This window comes from Rhodotorula toruloides (genome assembly GCF_000320785.1).
Source record: "Rhodotorula toruloides NP11 unplaced genomic scaffold Scaffold28, whole genome shotgun sequence".
NCBI classification, from domain to species: domain Eukaryota; kingdom Fungi; phylum Basidiomycota; class Microbotryomycetes; order Sporidiobolales; family Sporidiobolaceae; genus Rhodotorula; species Rhodotorula toruloides.
In genome coordinates this window covers 38,661-57,573 of record NW_015622988.1, presented here as the reverse complement: position 1 = coordinate 57,573, position 18,913 = coordinate 38,661, and the positions used below count along the sequence as shown (strand labels likewise).

At 62.2% G+C, this 18,913-nt stretch overlaps 7 protein-coding genes across 7 annotated transcripts; 3 read left to right on the top strand and 4 right to left on the bottom strand.

The window, feature by feature from the left end:
- Positions 1 to 234: 234 nt before the first annotated feature.
- On the bottom strand, positions 235 to 2,081 carry RHTO_04394 (mitochondrial chaperone bcs1; the record flags this gene model as incomplete). The annotated part of the gene is made up of 6 exons (XM_016418060.1): positions 235 to 688; positions 742 to 979; positions 1,033 to 1,345; positions 1,412 to 1,744; positions 1,800 to 1,830; positions 1,894 to 2,081. 6 exons carry the CDS (start codon positions 2,079 to 2,081, stop codon positions 235 to 237), a joined length of 1,557 nt encoding a protein of 518 aa, XP_016270512.1.
- Positions 2,082 to 2,472: 391 nt separating this feature from the next.
- RHTO_04393 (uncharacterized protein) lies at positions 2,473 to 4,197 on the bottom strand (the record flags this gene model as incomplete). The annotated part of the gene is made up of 2 exons (XM_016418059.1): positions 2,473 to 2,523; positions 2,587 to 4,197. 2 exons carry the CDS (start codon positions 4,195 to 4,197, stop codon positions 2,473 to 2,475), a joined length of 1,662 nt encoding a protein of 553 aa, XP_016270511.1.
- Positions 4,198 to 4,485: 288 nt separating this feature from the next.
- On the bottom strand, positions 4,486 to 5,929 carry RHTO_04392 (parasitic phase-specific protein psp-1; the record flags this gene model as incomplete). Its single annotated transcript, XM_016418058.1, has 3 exons — positions 4,486 to 5,403; positions 5,541 to 5,651; positions 5,720 to 5,929. The coding sequence occupies 3 exons, from the start codon at positions 5,927 to 5,929 to the stop codon at positions 4,486 to 4,488; spliced, it is 1,239 nt and encodes a 412-aa protein (XP_016270510.1).
- A 454-nt stretch (positions 5,930 to 6,383) lies between these two features.
- Positions 6,384 to 7,063, top strand: RHTO_04391 (uncharacterized protein; the record flags this gene model as incomplete). The annotated part of the gene is made up of 5 exons (XM_016418057.1): positions 6,384 to 6,471; positions 6,535 to 6,586; positions 6,646 to 6,755; positions 6,842 to 6,886; positions 6,942 to 7,063. 5 exons carry the CDS (start codon positions 6,384 to 6,386, stop codon positions 7,061 to 7,063), a joined length of 417 nt encoding a protein of 138 aa, XP_016270509.1.
- Positions 7,064 to 7,549: 486 nt separating this feature from the next.
- RHTO_04390 (sulfur metabolite repression control protein) lies at positions 7,550 to 10,240 on the top strand (the record flags this gene model as incomplete). Its single annotated transcript, XM_016418056.1, has 4 exons — positions 7,550 to 8,008; positions 8,069 to 9,949; positions 10,031 to 10,089; positions 10,153 to 10,240. The coding sequence occupies 4 exons, from the start codon at positions 7,550 to 7,552 to the stop codon at positions 10,238 to 10,240; spliced, it is 2,487 nt and encodes an 828-aa protein (XP_016270508.1).
- Positions 10,241 to 10,390: 150 nt separating this feature from the next.
- Positions 10,391 to 12,972, bottom strand: RHTO_04389 (signal recognition particle receptor subunit alpha; the record flags this gene model as incomplete). Its single annotated transcript, XM_016418055.1, has 11 exons — positions 10,391 to 10,558; positions 10,630 to 10,774; positions 10,842 to 11,210; positions 11,315 to 11,542; positions 11,622 to 11,730; positions 11,844 to 12,034; positions 12,142 to 12,266; positions 12,321 to 12,395; positions 12,467 to 12,529; positions 12,635 to 12,823; positions 12,895 to 12,972. The coding sequence occupies 11 exons, from the start codon at positions 12,970 to 12,972 to the stop codon at positions 10,391 to 10,393; spliced, it is 1,740 nt and encodes a 579-aa protein (XP_016270507.1).
- A 176-nt stretch (positions 12,973 to 13,148) lies between these two features.
- Positions 13,149 to 18,887, top strand: RHTO_04388 (transcription elongation factor SPT6; the record flags this gene model as incomplete). The annotated part of the gene is made up of 12 exons (XM_016418054.1): positions 13,149 to 13,293; positions 13,639 to 13,797; positions 13,877 to 13,950; positions 14,018 to 14,455; positions 14,539 to 15,318; positions 15,382 to 15,678; positions 15,743 to 16,075; positions 16,137 to 16,745; positions 16,807 to 17,971; positions 18,035 to 18,348; positions 18,408 to 18,473; positions 18,531 to 18,887. The coding sequence occupies 12 exons, from the start codon at positions 13,149 to 13,151 to the stop codon at positions 18,885 to 18,887; spliced, it is 4,737 nt and encodes a 1,578-aa protein (XP_016270506.1).
- Positions 18,888 to 18,913: the final 26 nt, after the last annotated feature.

Here is an 18,913-nt window from a genome sequence, read left to right as displayed (position 1 = left end):
GAGCTGAGGCGCTCGCAGGACGTGGGTGACCAAAGTGAAAGGAGGCGAAGCGGACTCGCAACCGAGTCGGTCAAGTTCGGTGGCCCTATGGCTGGAGCTGCGACTTGCGAGATGTGGATACAAGAGTCTGCGCAAAAGACGAGTCAGCACGCCTGGAAAGACGCAAAAGCAGGCGAGAGTGGGAAGCCCGTACTCGCCTATTCCTCCCGTCTAGAGTCTACCTTATCGGACCATTCAAGGACTCGATGCGAATCTCACATGTGGCTGCCCCGCTGCGTTCGCCCGCAGAGCCGCATCCATCTCTGCCATCCGACGGAGTTCGGGCCAGCCGTCCACCGCTTCCTTCGCGCTGTTCCGGATGAAGTGACCCTGCAGCGCAGCCATGCTGACGCGCGATCCCTCCTTAAGCGCAGCTTCGACGTCCTTGACGAGTCGGTCGCGAAGCTCGACGAATTGGTCTTGCGAGAGATCCGCCTCGTCGTGGTAGAAGCGGGTGAAGAGCTCGGAAGCCTGGTATGGCGTCGCATCGTCAATGATCTCCTTCAAGTCGACGCGTCCTGGTCGGATGAGAGCCGGGTCGAGCTTCTCAATGTGATTGGTCGTGAGGAAGAGGATGCGCTGGGAGGTCGAGGATGCGACGCCGTCGAGGGCGTTGAGCAGGCCGGAGAAGGTGACATTCGCGCTGAAGCTGCAGGACGAAGATTTAGCTATGTACGACCGAGAAGCGACGTTTGAATTTACCCCGCCTCTCCGCTTTGCTGCCGCTGCGAGAAAGCCGCGTCGATATCCTCGAGAAGCATGATGCTCCGCTCCGGCGCATTCGCGAGCAGGTGATTAAGCTTGTCGTCCGTCAGGCCTCGTTCCGACAGGTTGAGGACGCAGATGTTGTAGTCGAGCGAGCCGGCGAGAGCCTGGATGAAGGAGGATTTGCCGGACCCGGGCGGCCCGTAGAGGAGGTACCCTCTTCGGTAGGGGATGCCTGCGGAGTCCTGGTCAGCTAGCGAGCTACTCAAAATCGCCCAAGCGACGCACCGCGTTCCGAGTACCACTTCCCACGCCCCATGAACGCCCGGACATCGTCAACAACCCGCTCCTTGACACCCTTGTCCAGCACAACGCTTTCCAACAAACGCTTCTCCCGTGGCCGTCCAAACGGCCGCCATTCCGCGCCCCACGCCGTGTAAATGACTGTTCGGCCGACTTGAGCTTGTTGTGCGAGTTGCCGGGCTTCGCTGAGGAGGAGAGGGAAGAGGTCGCGGTCGCGAGAGAGGGTCGTGAGGTGCACCGTCTCCCATGGCGTGCCAGAGTTGAGATCGAGCATGTTGGTCGCGCGTTCTCGCTTAACCTGCGGGCCGCCGGAGGTGTTGTCAGCGGAAAAGTCCCTTCAGGCGAGAAAGCTCCGCCTGCGCACCTGGAACCACGCATCCTTGTATCGGAAGAAATGCGTGCCCGGTCCGGGGACAAGACTGAACTCGGCCGTCGAGCTCCCGTCCTTCCGCTGCTCGTATTTCGTCTCAACCGCAAGCTCATGGCTTCGTATCCGGCTCGCGAGACCCTCAATCCCCCTCATCGGCTTCTTCGCCAGCTGCGCCTGCCGTGCTGATTGTGCTGACATCCATTGAAGCACCCAGAGGTAGGACGGGTCTTTGGACGAGATCTCGAGCGAGACGAGCAGGCGGCGCTGGGCGAGAGTTGCGGCGTGGACGGCGGATCTTCGCAGAACTTGCGCGCCGACGCCGAGGGCCTGCGCACGATGAATTCAGCTGTGTGCGAAGCTCCAATAAGCGGAAGAAGGGCACCATCAAGCCGAAACCGGCGGAGAAGTAAGGGCTGGTCGAGGAGAACGACGGTCAGAACAACGGCAAGAGATGCCTGGCGGACTTGCAGACGTACTTAGAGTCCAGCGCACTCTGTACCAGCCCTCTCAGCCCCGTCGGCTTGTCCACTCCCGCCGCTTCGACCGTTCGTTCCGCCAAGTCGCCAGGAGGGGGAGACACGGAGTCGGGGGCAGTCGAGGGCGATGGGGCGATCGCAGAAGGGTCGTTAGGCGTTGTATCATTCTGTGGCAGGAGCATCGGCATCTCTGAGCGGTGATGCGGCGAGGTGTCGACGGTCGACGTTCGCGAGAGATTCTTTGCACTTGGGTGCCCTCCTCGGCCGCCTTACACAGCTTCCGGGCGGTGTGAAGGCTCGCTGTTGCTCCCAAGTACTGCTGATCGACACGCTCACCCAGCTAGCAAAGCGCCCGCCGCCGCCGACCTTGCTGCTGAACTTCATCAGTCGCTCGTCGTCGAAATCTCGTCGGCACCGACAACGGTCTCCAGTCTGCTTGGCAAATGCTGGGAATGCATGCAAGGGAGGTTGTCTACGGGTCAAACGAGCGAAAGAGCGGTCGAAACGGGCGAGTGGAGGTTGGCTGCTCGTTCGCGGTGGAAGGGCCCGTCCTGCAGGTCGTGTATAAGCTTTGCCTGGTCAGGGGAGGTCGACGGATGCTTTGGCAGACACTGTGTCGGGATTGGTGACCTGCTCGAATGGACTGGTCAGCCCACCGGTCCTGCAGAAGTCTTCGCCCGGATCCGCACTCACCGCCAGATCCGTCAACTGCGGCACTCCATCCGGCAAAGTCCCGCTACTCCCTTGTCTCGGCAACCAGCTGATCGGTCTACTGGCCCTGCGGAACACCTCATGCTCTTCCGAATCTCGCGCCGGATCTTGCTCCACCGCCTGGGCTGGCGTGTCCGCTGCGAACCACGGGATCGAGCCTTGACGACGCGATGAGGTGCGGGTAGGGAAGGCGGTGAGTGGCGGCTCAGACGGCGAGGCTGAATGAGCGGCGGGTTTTGCAGGGAAGGCGAAGCTGGAAGAGAGGGATGCGGCGTACGTCTCGAGGTCTGCGAGGGCTGCGGACGTCGCTGTCGAGATGTGGGAGACGCGGGTGTGCGCGTGAGAGGGAGGAGCTGAGTGCGGGAAGTAGCGCGGAGCGGAAGGCGAGACTGGGCTGGAGAAGGCGGACGAGTCACAGTCTCGCATTGACAGGCGAGTAGGCGTATTCGGGAAGATGGCTGTAGGAGAGGGCGTGCGAGTCGGCATGGGGAGGACAGTCGTGCCGAAGTAGGCGGATGAGCGGGCAGAGATCGTGTAGTCGTCGGGAGAAGGCGATTGCTCATGGTCCGGGTAGATGCGGGACAAGCGCAGCGTCTCGGTGACGTCTGGAGTGTGATGCGGGTCGTACTGCAAGGTGTCAGAAGCAGGAACCGGATGCGCTGGCGTTGAGGGCGACATCGGCGAATGCGCTTCCTTCGAGCTCGTCTGGCGCATCAAAGGCATCCCGCTCTCCTGCGAGCCGCCGACCATGACCTCGTCAGGCGTCGTGAGAGCGCTCGACGTCGGCAAGTCGACGGCGCTCGTCGCAGCCGACCAAGCAGACGCGCCATATCCCGCTCCAGGCGGGAGGGGCCTTGGTCCTGGTCTCGCGATCGTGTTGGGCGCCGAGAGCGACGCCGAAGCCGAGTGGCGCTTTGAGGACGGCGAGACGAGCGGATCAAAGTCCTGAGCGGACCAGGTCGACGTCCGACGTCTGCTCCTTCCCGCCGGTCGAAGCGTCTCGTCGACGATGCTGCGAGTCTCGATACCTCCATCGTGTCCCGCGCTCGTCGCCGTCGGAGTCGGCACCACCGCAACCCACTCGTCATCCGCATCGCCAACTCCAAACTTCCCCTTCTCCCTCCTCGTCCTCTCCGGCTTGTCCCTCCTCGTCCGCTCTCTCGACACCCCACTCAACCTCTTCCACGCCGCCTCAGAGCCTGAGTGGCTGTTCGACGAGGGCGTGTGGGATTGGTTGCTTGAGGCGTTGCGGGCTAGGACGCGGGTGCCGCTGCGTGGGAGGGTGGTGTGGATCGAGAATGGCGGTTCGGCGGGTGTTGGTTGGGCGGGAGGAAGTACGGAGAAGAGCTGGTCACGGGGAATGGGCTGCTCGCTCGGCGAAGGAAAGGGAGGAGGATGTAAAAATGGCGGTGGAGGAGGAGGGACAAAGACTGGCTGAGAAGGTCGAAACTGAGCAAGCGAGTGAGGTGGAGACGGTGCGCTGGCGGCTGTGCGTCGGAAACGTCGCAGGACGACCAGCGTCCAGGCGATGACAACAACGAGGCAGACGGGCGGGACGACACAAGCGGCGAGGAAGAGGCCGTCGGAGAGCATCGCAGGACGAGGGAGTCGACGTCCGGCCGCGTGTCGAGCCAGCAGCTGCGCAGACCGTGCAGGGAACGTCGAGAGGCGAGACTTCGCTGAACGCGGACCCAGCGCGATGTGAACGGGAGGTCCGTGGGAGGCGGGGTGGAAGAGGAGGCGAAGCAAGATGTCGAAACGCGAGTTGCGAGGAAAGCAGGACGGCAATACGCTACGCAGTGTTACAGACAAGCAGGGAGTATGTACGGCAATGCGGATAGACACGAGTGAAGCCCAGGACGAGGACCGCTCCAAATCCTCTCACTCCTCCTTCGCGCCATACGAGTTCGTCCGCTCAAACCCACTTCCCCTACGACTCCTCAAGCTCCCACGCTCAACCATCGTAGTTGGCGACCCATCCGTCACGACTCCCTCATCCCCATCCGTCTCCCTCAACTCATCCGCCCTCCGCCCTCCCCCGCTGCTCGAACTCGCAGGCGGACTCGGACTGACCTCGCTCCCCCTCTCGAGGTCTCCGTCCTCCTCATCCTTCTCCTCGTCACTCATCGCCCCGTTCCCGTTCCGACCCGCATCGCTCCCCCTCGTACTCGCACCCCGCAGGTCCAGCGTCTTCGTCTCCTTCGTCGCCTGCCTCATACTCATTGTTCGCGCATCAGACGAGTCCTCGTAGCGGTCATCATCGACGTCGACTGGCAAGAGTTCCGCAAGAGGAACGGCGGCGTAGATCCCGACTGCTAGGATGACGGGTAGGTATTCGAGTGTCCCGAAGAGCGCTTCAGAGCGCGATGCAAAGCCGAACACGCCTTGGGCTGTTTCGGCGAGTCGGAAGGTCGTGCGGAGGAAGACGAGTAGAGAGGCGGTGAAGAGGAAGGCGGAGAATCGGCGAGGGAGGTGGGCTGCCGTGAATGTTCGTTCGGATCGGACGATGACAAAGATCAAGAGGCAGAGGAAGGCGAAGAACGAAGCCATTTGGATCGCGAGACCGGCGAGGAGGATGTCGTTTGCTTGCGAAGAGGTGATAGAGACTTTGTTGCCTTGGTATTGGTTTGACTCGGCGACTCCGATCAAGGCCGCGCCTGTGATCTGGATGATGGTCGTCACGACATCGGAGGCGATCATGACGGAGATCAGGATCTTCGGGTTGAAGCCGAGGAGAGTCGAGCCGAAGTGGTCGAGGCGGCGCAGGGCGAGGCCGAGAGCGAGGTAGAATGCCGCTTGCTGTTGGGCGATAGTAGCGTCAGTACAGCGTCACTCCGTACCCGTACGCGGGAGAAGGGGCCCAGGATAGCCGCCGTCTCGTCCCACCCGCCAGCCTAACTCCTCAAGGTCTCGGAAACGCAGAGACGGCGACGCACGAAGAATACGGGACTGCAGACGATGAAGAAGTACTGCACGACAAAGTAGTCGACGACAAACGGGTGGTAGTGGGAGACGAGGCGGCACGAGTAGCCGACAATCTCCATGATCTGCAGGCAAACGACAACGGATAAGCGGCCATCTCTTCCGTCCAGCACACGCCGGAAGCTCGACACACGTTTCCAAACATCATCAAGCTCTGGAACGTCCTCGTTCCCCTCAGCCTGACCAGATGCACCGCATGGTTGATGAACGCCAGTCCGAACGTGACCACCGCAATCGTCGCCAGTGCGCGGGAAGGAATGTAGCCGTAGATGGAGATGCCTGCCTCGCCTGCTGGCGGGTTCGGGTTGGGGTTTATGGGGACGCTGGGTGGGAAGGATGACATCCTGGGTGAGGGCGATGAGGAACTCGAATGGGTGAGGCGCAAGGGGTGGAGTGGTCGGTGGTGGGTCAGCCGGTACGTAGAGAGTCTATGGCAATGTTCAGCGAGCGAGAACAGTCGCCAGCGGTGTGTGGGAGGAGCGAGAGATGAGCGAAGAACGCTTGGCAAGAGTCGGTCAACTGCCGGGATCGGCTGGCGAGGAATAGGACAGGCTAGCTGGTGACGCTGTAGCAAGTGCAGTGCAGCTGGTCAGCGAATTTACGGAGCGAGAGGAGCAGAGCAAGCCAACCCCACCTCCTCCTCGACAGTCGACCACCTCCTCGCACTCGCTTGCACGGTCGCTGAACTCATCTGAGCACCCAAAAACACTCACAAAACCCTCTGTACACCCGCCAACCCCGCTCGAACGCGCCCAATCCGTCCAGTCCCTCCCACACCTGGCCATCTCCCCCTCACCATGCCTCGCCGCTACGACCCCTCCGAGCCGCGCCGCGCAGACCTCGCACAACCGTGGAAGTACTACTCGAGCGAGTCGAGTCTCGCAGGTGCGTTCGATCACTCCGTTGTGAAGGTCGAGTCTGCTCACTCGTTTGGTTGTGCGCGCGAAGACCTCGCTTCAATGGCTAGTATGGCCTGCAGCGGTCTCGCCATGATCACTCGGTTTGTCTCAAGCCCGTACATTTCGAGCGAAGACGAATCTGACGGATACGGCGACGCAGGTTCCCCATCTGGCCTTGGATTGGACTCCTCCTCGCCATCAGCGGCATCACGGGCGCTAAATCGCTCGGGACGAACAAGAAGACGGGCGAGTCGGGCGGGATGTTGAGCGGTGAGTTCTCGCAAGACACGATCTTTCGGCTCGATGGACCTGGAAAAGGTCGGGTTGCTGATGCGCGGACTTGCGCGAGAATGCAGGCTGGAGCTCGCTCATGTTCGCCGCAACTGCACTCTTCTCCATCTGTGCGTCCCACATCCACACTTCCTTCCTCACTCACACTGACAGCTGCCCACGCAGACGCCCCCATCCTCCTCCTTCAAGCCGCCAAAGCGCCGAACCAAGCCTGGCCGTTCGGGTTCAACAAGGGCCTCGTCTTCCTGAATCAGCAGCAGTTCGTGCCGCCTCAGCCGGTGGCGTAGTGCGGTCGTTGGAGGGTGTGGAATCAGAACTTTGGGTTATCGCGGTTCACTCGCTGGAATTTTCGGAGCTGGCTCGCGTGGTTTGTGAGAGAATGCTACTAGCCGTGAAGCTTATCTTGCAAGCAGCAGTCGGAGTTGACTGGGTGACATTGCCTCTTCTCACGCAATCCGCTCCTGACTTTACACCACACCGCTCGCTGGACTCGTGCTGCTTGCTTGGACTGCTCGACTCTATCGAGCTCACTTGCGACCCAGCCAGCACAACTCGCAGTGTTGACGGGTCCCGCTCGCTCTCCTGTCGAGGTAAGCACCCTCGCTCACGCCATTCTCGCGCAAGAGGCGCCGCGCGTGCTGACTGAGCCATCCACACTCGCACCAGATCACGCACGGGCACACCCACCTCGCCAACGCTATCTCACCGCTCACCCCGTCATCCTATCTCTGTTCCCGACGAACCGCCACTTCCCTTCTCACGCTCACACGACCATGGCGAGCCCGTCTGCGCCGTTCATGTCCGCCGTAGACCCATTTCACTTCGAGCCCCAGTCCCCTCCGACGACATCCATCTCGCTCGCGAACGGCCTCCCGCCCTTCCCGTTCACCTCCGCCCCTCCTCAACTTCCATCCTCTCAGAGCCGCGTTTCTCCAGCGCTGTACTCGCCCCACTCAGCAGCCTCAACAGCCTCCATCGCACAATCTATCGCCCCATCACTCGGTCCACGCAGTCCCTTTCCCGCTCACGAGTCGGAGAACATGGAGGGGATCTTGCCGGGTGAGCCGAGGGGCGCTGGGGGAGCGGTCACGGAGGCGATGAGCAGGATGGAGGTCGAGGACGAGTTGAGGAGGGGGCCGCCCACGTCCGATACGCCAGGTGGAGATTGCAGGAATGTCTGTATTCGTCATGCGAGGATGGCGAATGGCGCGACCAACCTCATGCTTCAGAAGGTGCGTGCGCGAGTTCTACGTTCGAGGTGACCCTTTATTGACGAGATTGTACTCCCACAGTCCCTCGAGAACCTCGCGCCGCACGAGCAGCAGGCCGTCAACACGATCTGGTCGCTCTTCTCCTCCTCGCCCTCGAAGCGGCGCCTCCTCATCCTTCGCGGCCTCCTCACCATCGCCTGTCCCTCCCAACTCTCCTTCCTTCAAGAAGCCCTCGCACTCGAGATGCGCCTCGACCCCGTCGAGCTCCTCCCGCGCGAAGTGACGCTCAAAATCTTCGGCTACCTCGATGCGATCTCGCTCGGACGGGCGGCGCAGGTTTCTCGTGCATGGAAGGGCATGGCAGACGACGACTTGCTGTGGCGCACGATGTGCGAGCAGCATATCGAGCGCAAGTGCGAGAAGTGCGGGTGGGGATTGCCGCTTCTGGGCGAGAGGAGGAGGAAGGCGAGGCTCGCGATGAATTCGTTGCCGGCGAGTCGGGCGGGCGAGGTCAGTCGCGGCAGGGACAGCGACGTCAGACGGATGCTCGAGGATACGGCGACTTCTGCCGCGCAGGCTCAGGCCGAACACCAGCACCTCCACCACCACGATGACTCGGGCGCTCCCTCGTCGGCCATGGTCATCGAGCCTGGCTCGGCGGCGTCGTCCGACTCGCACCGCCACAAACGCAGCAAGACGAGTTCGCCTACCCCTTCTCGACCCGCTTCTCCTCGCCCTCCTTCTTCCCGACCCTCGCTCCTCCCCGCCAGCGCCGACTCAGCACCCGTCGTCCCCCTCACCCGTCCCTGGAAACACGTTTACTGCGAACGCCTCGCCATCGAGCGTAACTGGCGTCGCGGGACCTGCGCAGCGACGGTCCTCTCAGGCCACACCGACTCGATCACCTGCCTCCAGGTCGCCGAGGACCTTCCGCACCCCAACTTCCCCGTCCTCATGACTGGTTCTTGGGACCGCTCGGTGCGGATCTGGAACCTCGAGACGGGCAAGGAGGTCGGCGTCTTGCGCGGGCACACGAGGGGCGTCCGGGCGCTCCAGTTCGACGCGCTCAAGCTCGTTACGGGATCGATGGACTCGACGCTCAAGATCTGGAATTGGCGGACGGGCGAGTGCATGCGGACGCTCCGAGGACACCGGGACGCGGTCCTCTGCCTCACGTACGACAAGCAGCTGCTCGTCTCCGGTTCGGGGGACAGTACGATCCGCGTCTGGGACTTTGGGACGGGCGAGGTCTACACGTTGCGCGGCCATACGGAGTGGGTCAACTCGGTCGCGCTGTGGGACTCGAAGACGGACGGGTGCGAGCCTTCGCCTTCGACTATCGGCGGTCCCGCTTCTGCCGCAGATCTCGGCGCGCCCATCAGCAACCCCGAGCAGGCGAAGCAGTCGAGTATGGGCAAGTACCTCTTCTCCGCCTCGGACGACGCGACCATTCGCGTGTGGGACTTGTACACCCGCTCGTGCGTGCGCGTCTTGTCCGGCCACGTCGCGCAGGTCCAGAGTCTCAAGGTGTACGTCGTCGGACCGGGCGAGGGACAAGGGTCGGCGGCGTTCCCCGACTCGCTCCTCCAGCCTCCTGCGACGACGCCGGGCGAGGACGAGCCGTTCGAGGGCGCGGACTCGGCACTCTCGACTGCCCGCCCGAATTGTACAGCGAACCAGCGCCTCCCGCCTGCTCCGCCCGCCTCCCTCCTCAACCCCGCCGTCTTCACCGGCCAAACCGCCCGTCCGCTCTTCCCCACCGCGCCAGCCCAGCCCGACTTCGAGTTCCCCTCCGACAAGAAACCAATGGTTGTCTCGGCTTCGCTTGACAACACCGTGCGCGTCTGGAACGTCGAGAGCGGTCAGTGTGTCCGCCAGCAGTTTGGGCACCTTGAGGGCGTGTGGAGCGTCGATGTCGACAAGTTGAGGATCGTGTCGTGCAGTCATGACAGGACTATCAAGGTGCGTTGGCGCTTCGTGGCTTGGCTCCGGCTGCTTCGGTTCCGAGGCTGACGAGCTTGATGATGCGTCGTATTCTCGCAGATCTGGGACCGCGACTCGGGGAAGAACTTGCACACCATCGTCGGTCACAAGGCAGCAGTGTGCGTGGCGCTTCCTCCTCGAGGATGCTCAGCTTTCGGCTGACTCCTCTTTCCCTCTCCCAGCACGTCCGTCCTCCTCACCGACCAGTCTGTCATCTCCGGCTCAGACGACGGCGAGGTTCGCGTCTGGAGCTTTGCGCCGAGGGACTGAGCGCGGAAGAGCGCTGCGTCGAGTTGCTGTTGTTTGCCTGGTTGTCGTGTTGTCGTTTGCACAATTTACCATCTCTCGTTCTCCCCGAATCTCGTGCGCTTGTAAGTGAACGAGAGCGCAGCTAGCGATTACAACAGTACAGAGATACCCTCATCGACCGCCCATCATGCCTTTCAGTATGTCGCCCATCCCTCCGCCCATCCCGCCCATCAAGTTGCCAAGTCCGCCGAGCCCGCCCGCGCCAGACATCATCTTCTGCATCTCTTCCATCGCACCTGGACGGGACATCATCTCTCGCGCGCCGGGCGGGAGCATTGACTGCGCGCAAGCGAGTCGCGAGTTCCGTCAGTCTCGCCGTTCTGCATTCGAGGCAGTGAAAAGGCGCGCACCTGCATCGCACGCATCTGCGACGGCGAGAGCTTTGAGAGATCGGGCATGCCGCCTGGACCGAGAGGGGGCATCCCTGCGCCGCCGAGTCCGGGCATTCCACCTGGTCGTCCGCCTGCTCCGCCTCGTGCCGCGAGCTTGCCCATCCTGCGCAGCCAACAGTATTCAGTGACCAGGGCGGGGAGCGCTGAAGGCGAGGAAGCCGCTGACGCACAAGCCGTTCTTGCCGCCCATCCGCTTCGCCATCTTTGCAAACATCTGGTGCTGCGCCAGCAACTCCTCGACCTCCTGCACGCTCGTCCCACTGCCTCGTGCAACCCTCAGCACGCGCTTGTTGGGTTCCTTCAATCCCATCGGGTTCGAAGGGTCCTTCTCGGTCGTCTCCTCCTTCTCCTTCTCCTTGCCCTTGGCCGAAGGAACCGAGTCGCGGAAGAGCGAGCCATCCGAGTCGAGTTCTTCGGTAGTCATCGAGTCGAAGATGAAGGCGACGCGCTTCATTCGCCGTGAGACGTCTTCTTCGCCGCCGCCGCCCATCATCTCCGACATGCCCGGGATCATCGAAGCGAGGTTCGACAGCGGGCCCCTGTGCGGAAGGCAGGGCTTCTATCAGTAAGGGGCTCGACGAATGAGGGGAGCGCATCGTTGAAAGCTGGCCTGCCAACGCACATTCCCATAACCGTCGCCAACTGATCCTTCAAATCCCTAACCGTGAACTCTCCCTTCTCCAACTTCTTCATCATCTTCTCCTGCCTCTCGGGGTTGGCGAGGGCCATCTCCTGCGCGCGCTCGACGAGCCCTTGCATGTCACCCATGCCGAGCATCTTGCTGATGAATGGCTGCGGGGAGAACTTTTCGAGGTCATGCAGGTGCTCGCCCGTGCCGATGAAGATGATGGGCGTGTTGGTAGCAGCGACACTGTACGTTCGACCGAGGAAAAAGATCAGCGAGTGCTCGAGACTGGGTAAGCAGCCGAAGAAGCGCAGGGCGGACGCACGCAGAGATAGCTCCCCCTCCCTTCGCGTGTCCATCGAGCTTGGTGACGATGATGGCACCGAAGTTGGACGCCTCCTTGAAGGCGCGGGACTGCGCTTCGGCGGCTTGACCTGCGTGACCGAAAGCGAGAAATCGTGAGCTCACGGCGCATGACATTCAGTCAGGCAGCTTCGGCTCGGAGGCAACGAAGCTACCCATAATGACCAAGCCCAGCGGAACTCACCAATCGCTCCATCCAACACCAGCACGACCATATCCGGCTCGACCGCATCCTGGATTTGCCGCATCTCGTCGAACAGCTCGCTCTCCTGCCTGTGTCGTCCGGATGTATCGACGATGATGACGTCGAAGCGTTCGGAGCGGAACTTGGTGACACCTTGAAGGGAGATTGAGACAGGGTCGGTTTCGGTGTAGCTGCGAGAGGAGGCTGTCAGCTTCCGTATCATCCATAACAACCTTCTTCTGCCTGAGACGTAAGGAACGGCGAAGAAAGAGAGGCAAGTCGGAAGAGCTGAACGTACCTTCCGAAGAACGGCACCTTTGCCTTTGTCGCATTCTGCTTCAACTGGTCAAACGCTCCCGCACGGAACGTATCCGCGCAGACGAGCGCGACCTTGAGGCCTCGTCGTTGGTAGTGCGTGGCGAGCTGCGAACTACGTGTGAGCGGAGGGAAAGGAGGAAGATGAGCGAGGAGGCGAACCTTGGTACAAGTCGTTGTCTTGCCTGCTCCTTGCAAACCGACCATCATGATTACCTGTGTCTTTCCCTTGACGGGCTACACGAGCGAGAACAACAGCGTGAGTACGCTTAGAGACGCAAATAAAGGAAGGAGAGGGGAAGACGGACGTTGAAAGCAGGAGGAGCGGCATCTCCTGGGTCCACGAGGGCGACGAGCTCGTCGTAGATGGCCTGCCCAGATGTACAAAACAAGTGTCAGCCCATACTGAAGGAGCCACGGCGACTCATGCACTTTCGAAGGAGGGAACGAGTCGAAGGGGAACGACCCGGACGCACCTTCTGGATGATCTGCTTCGCCTTGTTTCCCTGCATTGCGTCTGCATCCTGACCCTGCTTGGCCTGGATCTCCTCGAGCTGCGGGAGGACCTTGCCCTTGACCTTGTCGCGGAGTCGCTTGACGAGGAGGACGTTGACGTCCGACTCGAGCAGCGCTGCGCAGACCGACTTGAGCACTGCATCGAGAGCCTGTCATACGCCACGCACTGTCAGTCACGACACTCCTCGTCAAGCCAGAGGATGGGCGAGGTGGAGCGCACCTGTTCGTCGATGGCGGACTGCTGGGTGAGCGAGTTGATGGCCGTGTTGAGGCGCTTTCCCAAGTCCTGCAACACCATCCTGTGCACCAGTCAACCCTGCCGAACCCTGTGAACTGGCGAACAGCAACCCTCCCTCGCTCTCTCTCGCCAACAACTCTCGCTGGACTCGTAAACTCGCGCTCGGTGGACTGTTTGCTGCTGCTACAGAGGCTGCACGACACACCCAGCTAGGCACACCCACTCCCCGCGCAGCCATGTCGGCCTCGCCGCGCGAGCGCTCCCCCTCGCCATCCGAGGATGAAGACGAAGGCATCGACCTCCGCCCGGGCGCAGGCAGCCCCGGTGACAGCTCAGAAGAGGAGGCGACCGACTCGGAGGAGGAGCGCGCGATCAGGAAAGGTGCGTTGCAGTCTCGCTGCCTTGGGTCACGGTCGGTGAGGTTGATGAGGCGTGCGTCGCGGCTGGCAACGGATGTGGGAGGTCGGAGGGGCGTACAGAACGTCTGAAGCTCTCTCTACACGAGCCCGTACCTCGCCGCGACACCGGACTGCTTCCTGGAGGACTCGCTCTCTTGGGTCGACTCGAGGCGATGAGGCTGCTCGTCCGCTTCCTGCGCTCAGGTTACGGGCGTGGGCGCGGTGAGAGGTCTACCCTTTGTCCGACCAGCTCTGCGGACCAACATCTCCCCGTTCCTCGCGACTCGCAAGCTGACTCTCCGCTCCCTCTCCCGCTGCTCACTCGCAGACTTCATCGTTGACGAAGACGAGTCCGAACGCCGACGTCGCCGACGACTCAAGAAGAAGAAGCGCAGGGAGCGGAAGCAGCGCGAAGCAGGTGGCGAGGCAGACGAGGAGGGCGAAGGGAGGGACAGCAGCAGGAAGAGGAGGAAGGATGATGATGATGGTGCGCCGCTGCTTCTCCGTACCTTGGCAGTGCGTCTTCAAGGTATTGATGACCTCTCTTGCGGCGTACCTGCGCACAGAGGACGAGGCGCTCGACGAGGACGACTTGGAGCTCTTGCAGGAGAACTTGGGTATCCGGACCGACAAGCCCAAGGTGCGTCTCTCACTTGTTTATCTCAATGCAGTGATCCCGTACTCATGCGTCTTCGCCGCTCTCACAGGGCAAGCTCCGCCGCCTCCGCCGCGCCCGCTCCGCCTCAGCCGACGACACCTCCGGCGCTCCTCGCGGCCTGCAAGACATCTTCGCCGACGAAGACGCCGGCCCGGCAGCAGGAGTCGAGAACCTCTTCGATGCAGACGAGATGGCCGGTTTCATCGAAGACGATACGGACGAGTCGCGTTCTGAAGCGGGAGACTCGGATGAGGATCGGGAGGGCGATAGGGCTGCGAGGAAGGGCAGGAAGAAGAGGGATGAGAGGAGGAAGAGGGCTGAGAAGGCGGGTGCGAGGAGGAGGGGAGGGTTCGCGATGGGCCGCGTCGAGGGCATGACGGCGGAGGCGTGGGGCGAGGTGGCTGAGGTTTTCGGTAATGGGCAGGACTATGCGTGGGCGATGGAGATTGACGATGAGGAGGACGACAAGCCGAAGGAGCTCAAGGATGTGAGTTAAAGTCTCGCTTTCGGTTGGGCCAGACGCGCGGCTCGGTCGCAGCATACTGATGGCCGACGTCATGTTCCTCACAGATCTTCGAACCGTCCGAGATTGCCTCGCGCATGCTGACTGAGGAGGACGAGAAGATCCGCACGACCGACGTTCCCGAGCGCCAACAACTCGCCTCGGTCGGCCTCCCGCCCTTCGAATTCGACGCCGAGGGCGCTCTCCTCCCTCTGATACCCGAATCCGAGCTCCCGACTGCCGCCGTCTGGATGGCCGACAAGCTCCCTCGCTCGACGACTGCCCAGTTCCTCCTCCGCGACGAGGAAGGCAACGCTCCTCCTCTGCACGACGCCTTCCTCCGCGCGATCCAGGACGTCGTCAAGTTCATCAACAATGACTTCCTCGAGCCGCCGCACATCTGGAACCACCGCTCCGACTACCTCTTCCACGCTCCGTCGGGCGAGAGCCCCGTCGCGCTCTTGACCGAAGACGACGTCTGGCGCATCTCGCAGCTCTCGATCAAGTTCCGCGCGTTCCTCGCGCGCAAGAAGGAGGTCGCGGCGCAGTATGCGTCAATCGGGTCGGTTGATGTCCATCTCGAGGAGGTCATGGACCAGGCTGCGTCGGTCGAGGAGATCATGGATGCGCAGGGCTGGCTTGGTTTGAGGTATGCGGAACGTTTGGAGGAGGCGAAGAAGACGAAGAAGGAGGGTGGCGAGAACGGTGCGGCGGATGAGCAGGACGACGAGGAGCGTGCGAGGGCAGAGAGGGCGGCCGAAGTCGACAGGGTCAAGAGGCCGAAGCGTGCGACGATTGAGAACGAGTATCAGACCGCCAAGAAGACGGTCATCAGGCGTCTTGCCGAGGTGAGCCGACCGTCCTCTGCCGTTGTTTTGAAGCCGTACTGACGCCTGCTTTGTCTCGTCCAGCTCGTCAACATCTCGCCCGCCGACTTTGCCCTCGACGTCGTCCAGCAGCAGAAGACGCACTTCGCCGAAGACCCCGACAAGTCACCTCTCGACCTCGCAGACGAGTTCGTCGTTGACCCGGAGTTCCCAACGCGCAACTCCGCCCTCGCAGCGGCCAAGATGGTCCTCGTCACTGAGCTTGGCCACGAGCCCCTGCTTCGCAAGGAGGCGAGGCGTTTCTTCAAGGACTTTGCGGTCGTCAACGTCGCGGCGACCAAGGCGGGAGAGGCCAAGATCGACGTCCTCAACCCTTACTACGTGCGTTGTTCGCTCTCGATCGAGCTCACAGCTCGTGCTGACGAGAGGCTCTCTCCCATCGCAGGCCTTCAAGTACCTCAAGAACAAGCCCGTTGTCGAGTTCACGCGCTCGGCGCAATGGCTTCAGATACTCGCTGCTGAAGCCGAAGGACTCGTCACCGCGTCGATCGACCTTCCCCAAGCCGCGTACGACAAGCTCATGTCCGACTTCAGCAAGATGTACCTCTCCGACTACACGTCCGCGCTTGCCGACGAGTGGAACAGGCTGAGGGAGGAGATACTCAAGCAGGCGGTCGACGAGTATTTCTTGCCTCAAGGGGCCGCGTGGACGAGGGGTTGGATCAAGGAGGAGAGCGAGGATGCTGTCGCTGATGCGTGCGAGCGCAGGCTCGAAAAGGTATGCTGTGACCTGTCTTTCCCTTCTGCTGTACCTACGCTGACGCTCGACTCTCACTCAGCGCATCAACGCCGCGCCTTGGTGCCGCCAGGACGACACGATGGAGCCCGGCGACACGCCCTCCGTCCTTGCGCTCTCCAACGGTCGTGGCGACCCGAAGCGCGACTCTGTTGTCGGCGTCTTCCTCGACTCGGACGGCCACTTCCGCGAGCACTTCAAGTTTGACACCATCGCAGGCGACATGGACGAGGCGCAGCGCGAGCAGTTCACCGAGTTCCTCAAGCGGCGGCGACCGCAAGTCGTTGTTGTTGGCGGGTTCTCGCCGGCTGTCCCGCATCTCTTGCAAGACTTCCGCGTGTTCGCCGAGGGCGTCTCTCAACAGCTATACGAGGACGGCGCTGCCGACGACGACGAAGCGGACGAGGGCAAGTCTCCGGAGGAGGTCGAGCAGCGCAAGCGCAACCGGGCGGCGTTCGAGTCGACAATCGTGTACGACGAGATTGCGAAGATCTACCAGAACAGTCAGCGGGCGGCGCAGGAGTTCACCGAGCTGTCGACGCTCGGCAAGTACTGCGTCGGCCTCGCGCGGTATACGCAGAGTCCGCTCAACGAGTACGCCGCTCTCGGTCAGGACTTGACGGCGCTCTCCTACGATCCCAACCAAAAATACGTGCGTGCTGTCTCCATACACAAACTCAGCTTTCCCCGCTGATGGCGTCTCGCACCTGCAGCTCGCCAAGGACAAACTCGTCCAAGCCCTCGAGCGCAAATTGATCAGCGTCACGAACCGCGTCGGCGTCGACATCAACCGCGCCGCTCGCGACCCGTACTACGCCCACCTCCTGCCCTACGTCGCCGGTCTCGGCTTGCGCAAGGCGGACGCGTGCATCAAGAAGATCAACGCGATCGGCGGCACCCTCACGACTCGCTCTGGCCTCGTCATGCAGAGCATCTTGACGAGGAACATCTTCATCAACGTAGCTGGCTTCCTGCGAATCCGGCAGGACGACCTCGCTGCGGACCTCGAGCTCGAAGTCGAGGGCCAGGAAGACCCGGACATCCTCGACGACACCCGCATCCACCCCGAGGACTACGACGTCGCTCGCAAGATGGCGTCCGACGCGATGGAGTACGACGAGGAGGACCTCGAGGGCGCGGCGCCCTCCAAGGCCGTCGCGGACCTCCTCGACGACGACGTTCGCAAGCTCGACGAGCTCGCCCTCGATGAGTTTGCCGACGAGCTCTCAAAGGTCCTTGGCCAGCCGAAGCGCCTGACACTCCACGGGATTCGCGAGGAGCTGAAGAAGCCGTTCCACGAGAAGCGCCCGCCGTTCGTCGTGCCGGGTCCGGAGGAGCGCTTCACCATGTTCACCGGCGAGACCCGCAGCACGCTCGACCAGGGCTTGATTGTCCCCGTCCGTGTGCTTCGCGTCACGCCTGACGATGCTGTCATCGTCCGTCTCGACTGCGGCATCAACGGCACGATCGAGCGCGAGTATCGCACGAACGACACCAACATCACGAAGCTTCGTCCGGGCCAGACGCTCCAGGCAATGATCTTCTCCGTCGACTACGGCAACTTCTCGGTCAACCTCACGACACAGGAGAACATCATCGAAGCCGGCGACGTCGAGCGTAGGCAGGTCAAGCAGGACGTCTGGTTCGACAGGGAGCGCGAAGCGGCCGAGAGGCGCATCGCTCAGCAGCAGTCGCAGCGGCAGGCGGGCAAGACGAAGCGCGTCATCAACCACCCCAACTACCAGGACATCAGCGCCGGCAAGGCCGAGGAGTACCTCGCCAACATGCAGCGCGGCGACTGCGTCATCCGCCCTTCGTCGCGTGAGGATCACATCGCCGTCACCTGGAAGGTTGCCGAGGGCATCTACCAGCACATTGGTCAGTTCCGCCTTTTCGCTTCCACCTTTCCCGCCGGGAGCTGACCCGTCCATCGTTTGATAGCCGTCCACGAGCTGAACAAGCCGAACGCGTACTCGCTTGGCACGCAGCTTCGCATCGACGACAAGCACCGCTACAGCGACCTGGACGAGCTGATCGACGCCCACATCAAGCAGATGGCGCGCAAGGTCAACGAGCTGACGTCGAACGAGCGTTTCAAGGGCACGAAGGAGCAGCTCGAAAAGTTCCTGTCGACGTGGACGAACGCCAACCCCGGTAAGAGCATCTACGCCTTCGGCTGGGAATCGGACCGCAGGAAGGCGGGTCAGGTTGTCCTCGGTTTCAAGACGAACGAGAAAAGCGGGGTCCAGTACTGGGTGCGTGCGGGTTCTTCGCCCTCCGCTAGCAGGAGTCGCTTACATCCATCCATCGACAGCCCGTCTTCATCGTCCCCGAGGGCTACATGCTCAAGGGCAGCGTCCACGGCGACATCCCTTCCTTGGTACGCCTGCTTCCTCCTGGCGCCTTGCGCTCGCCGCTTACGTGTTTGCACCCGCAGATCAACGCCTTCAAGATCGCCTACTCGTCGGGTATGGGCGGCGCTCGTGTGCCGAACCTCGCCCCCGGCAGGACCCCCTACGGTGCTGGCGCAACCGGCGCGACCCCGATGCCCTACAGCCGAACGCCCAACCCGCACTTCAACCCTCAGCAAAGCGGCCGTACGCCTCTTTCCTATGGTCAGCCGCAGCCGACTTACGGAACCGGTCGAACGCCTCAACCTGGACCAGGTGTCGGAGCAGGGACGGGCTACGGCGGACGGACGCCCGGTCACCCTGGCGCGGGAGGTCCCCCGGGCGGAGGACAGTACGGTATGCCACCGCCTGCGCCGTACGCGACGGGCTACGGGCCTCGATGAGGCGGGACGGTGGATGCTTGAAGGAG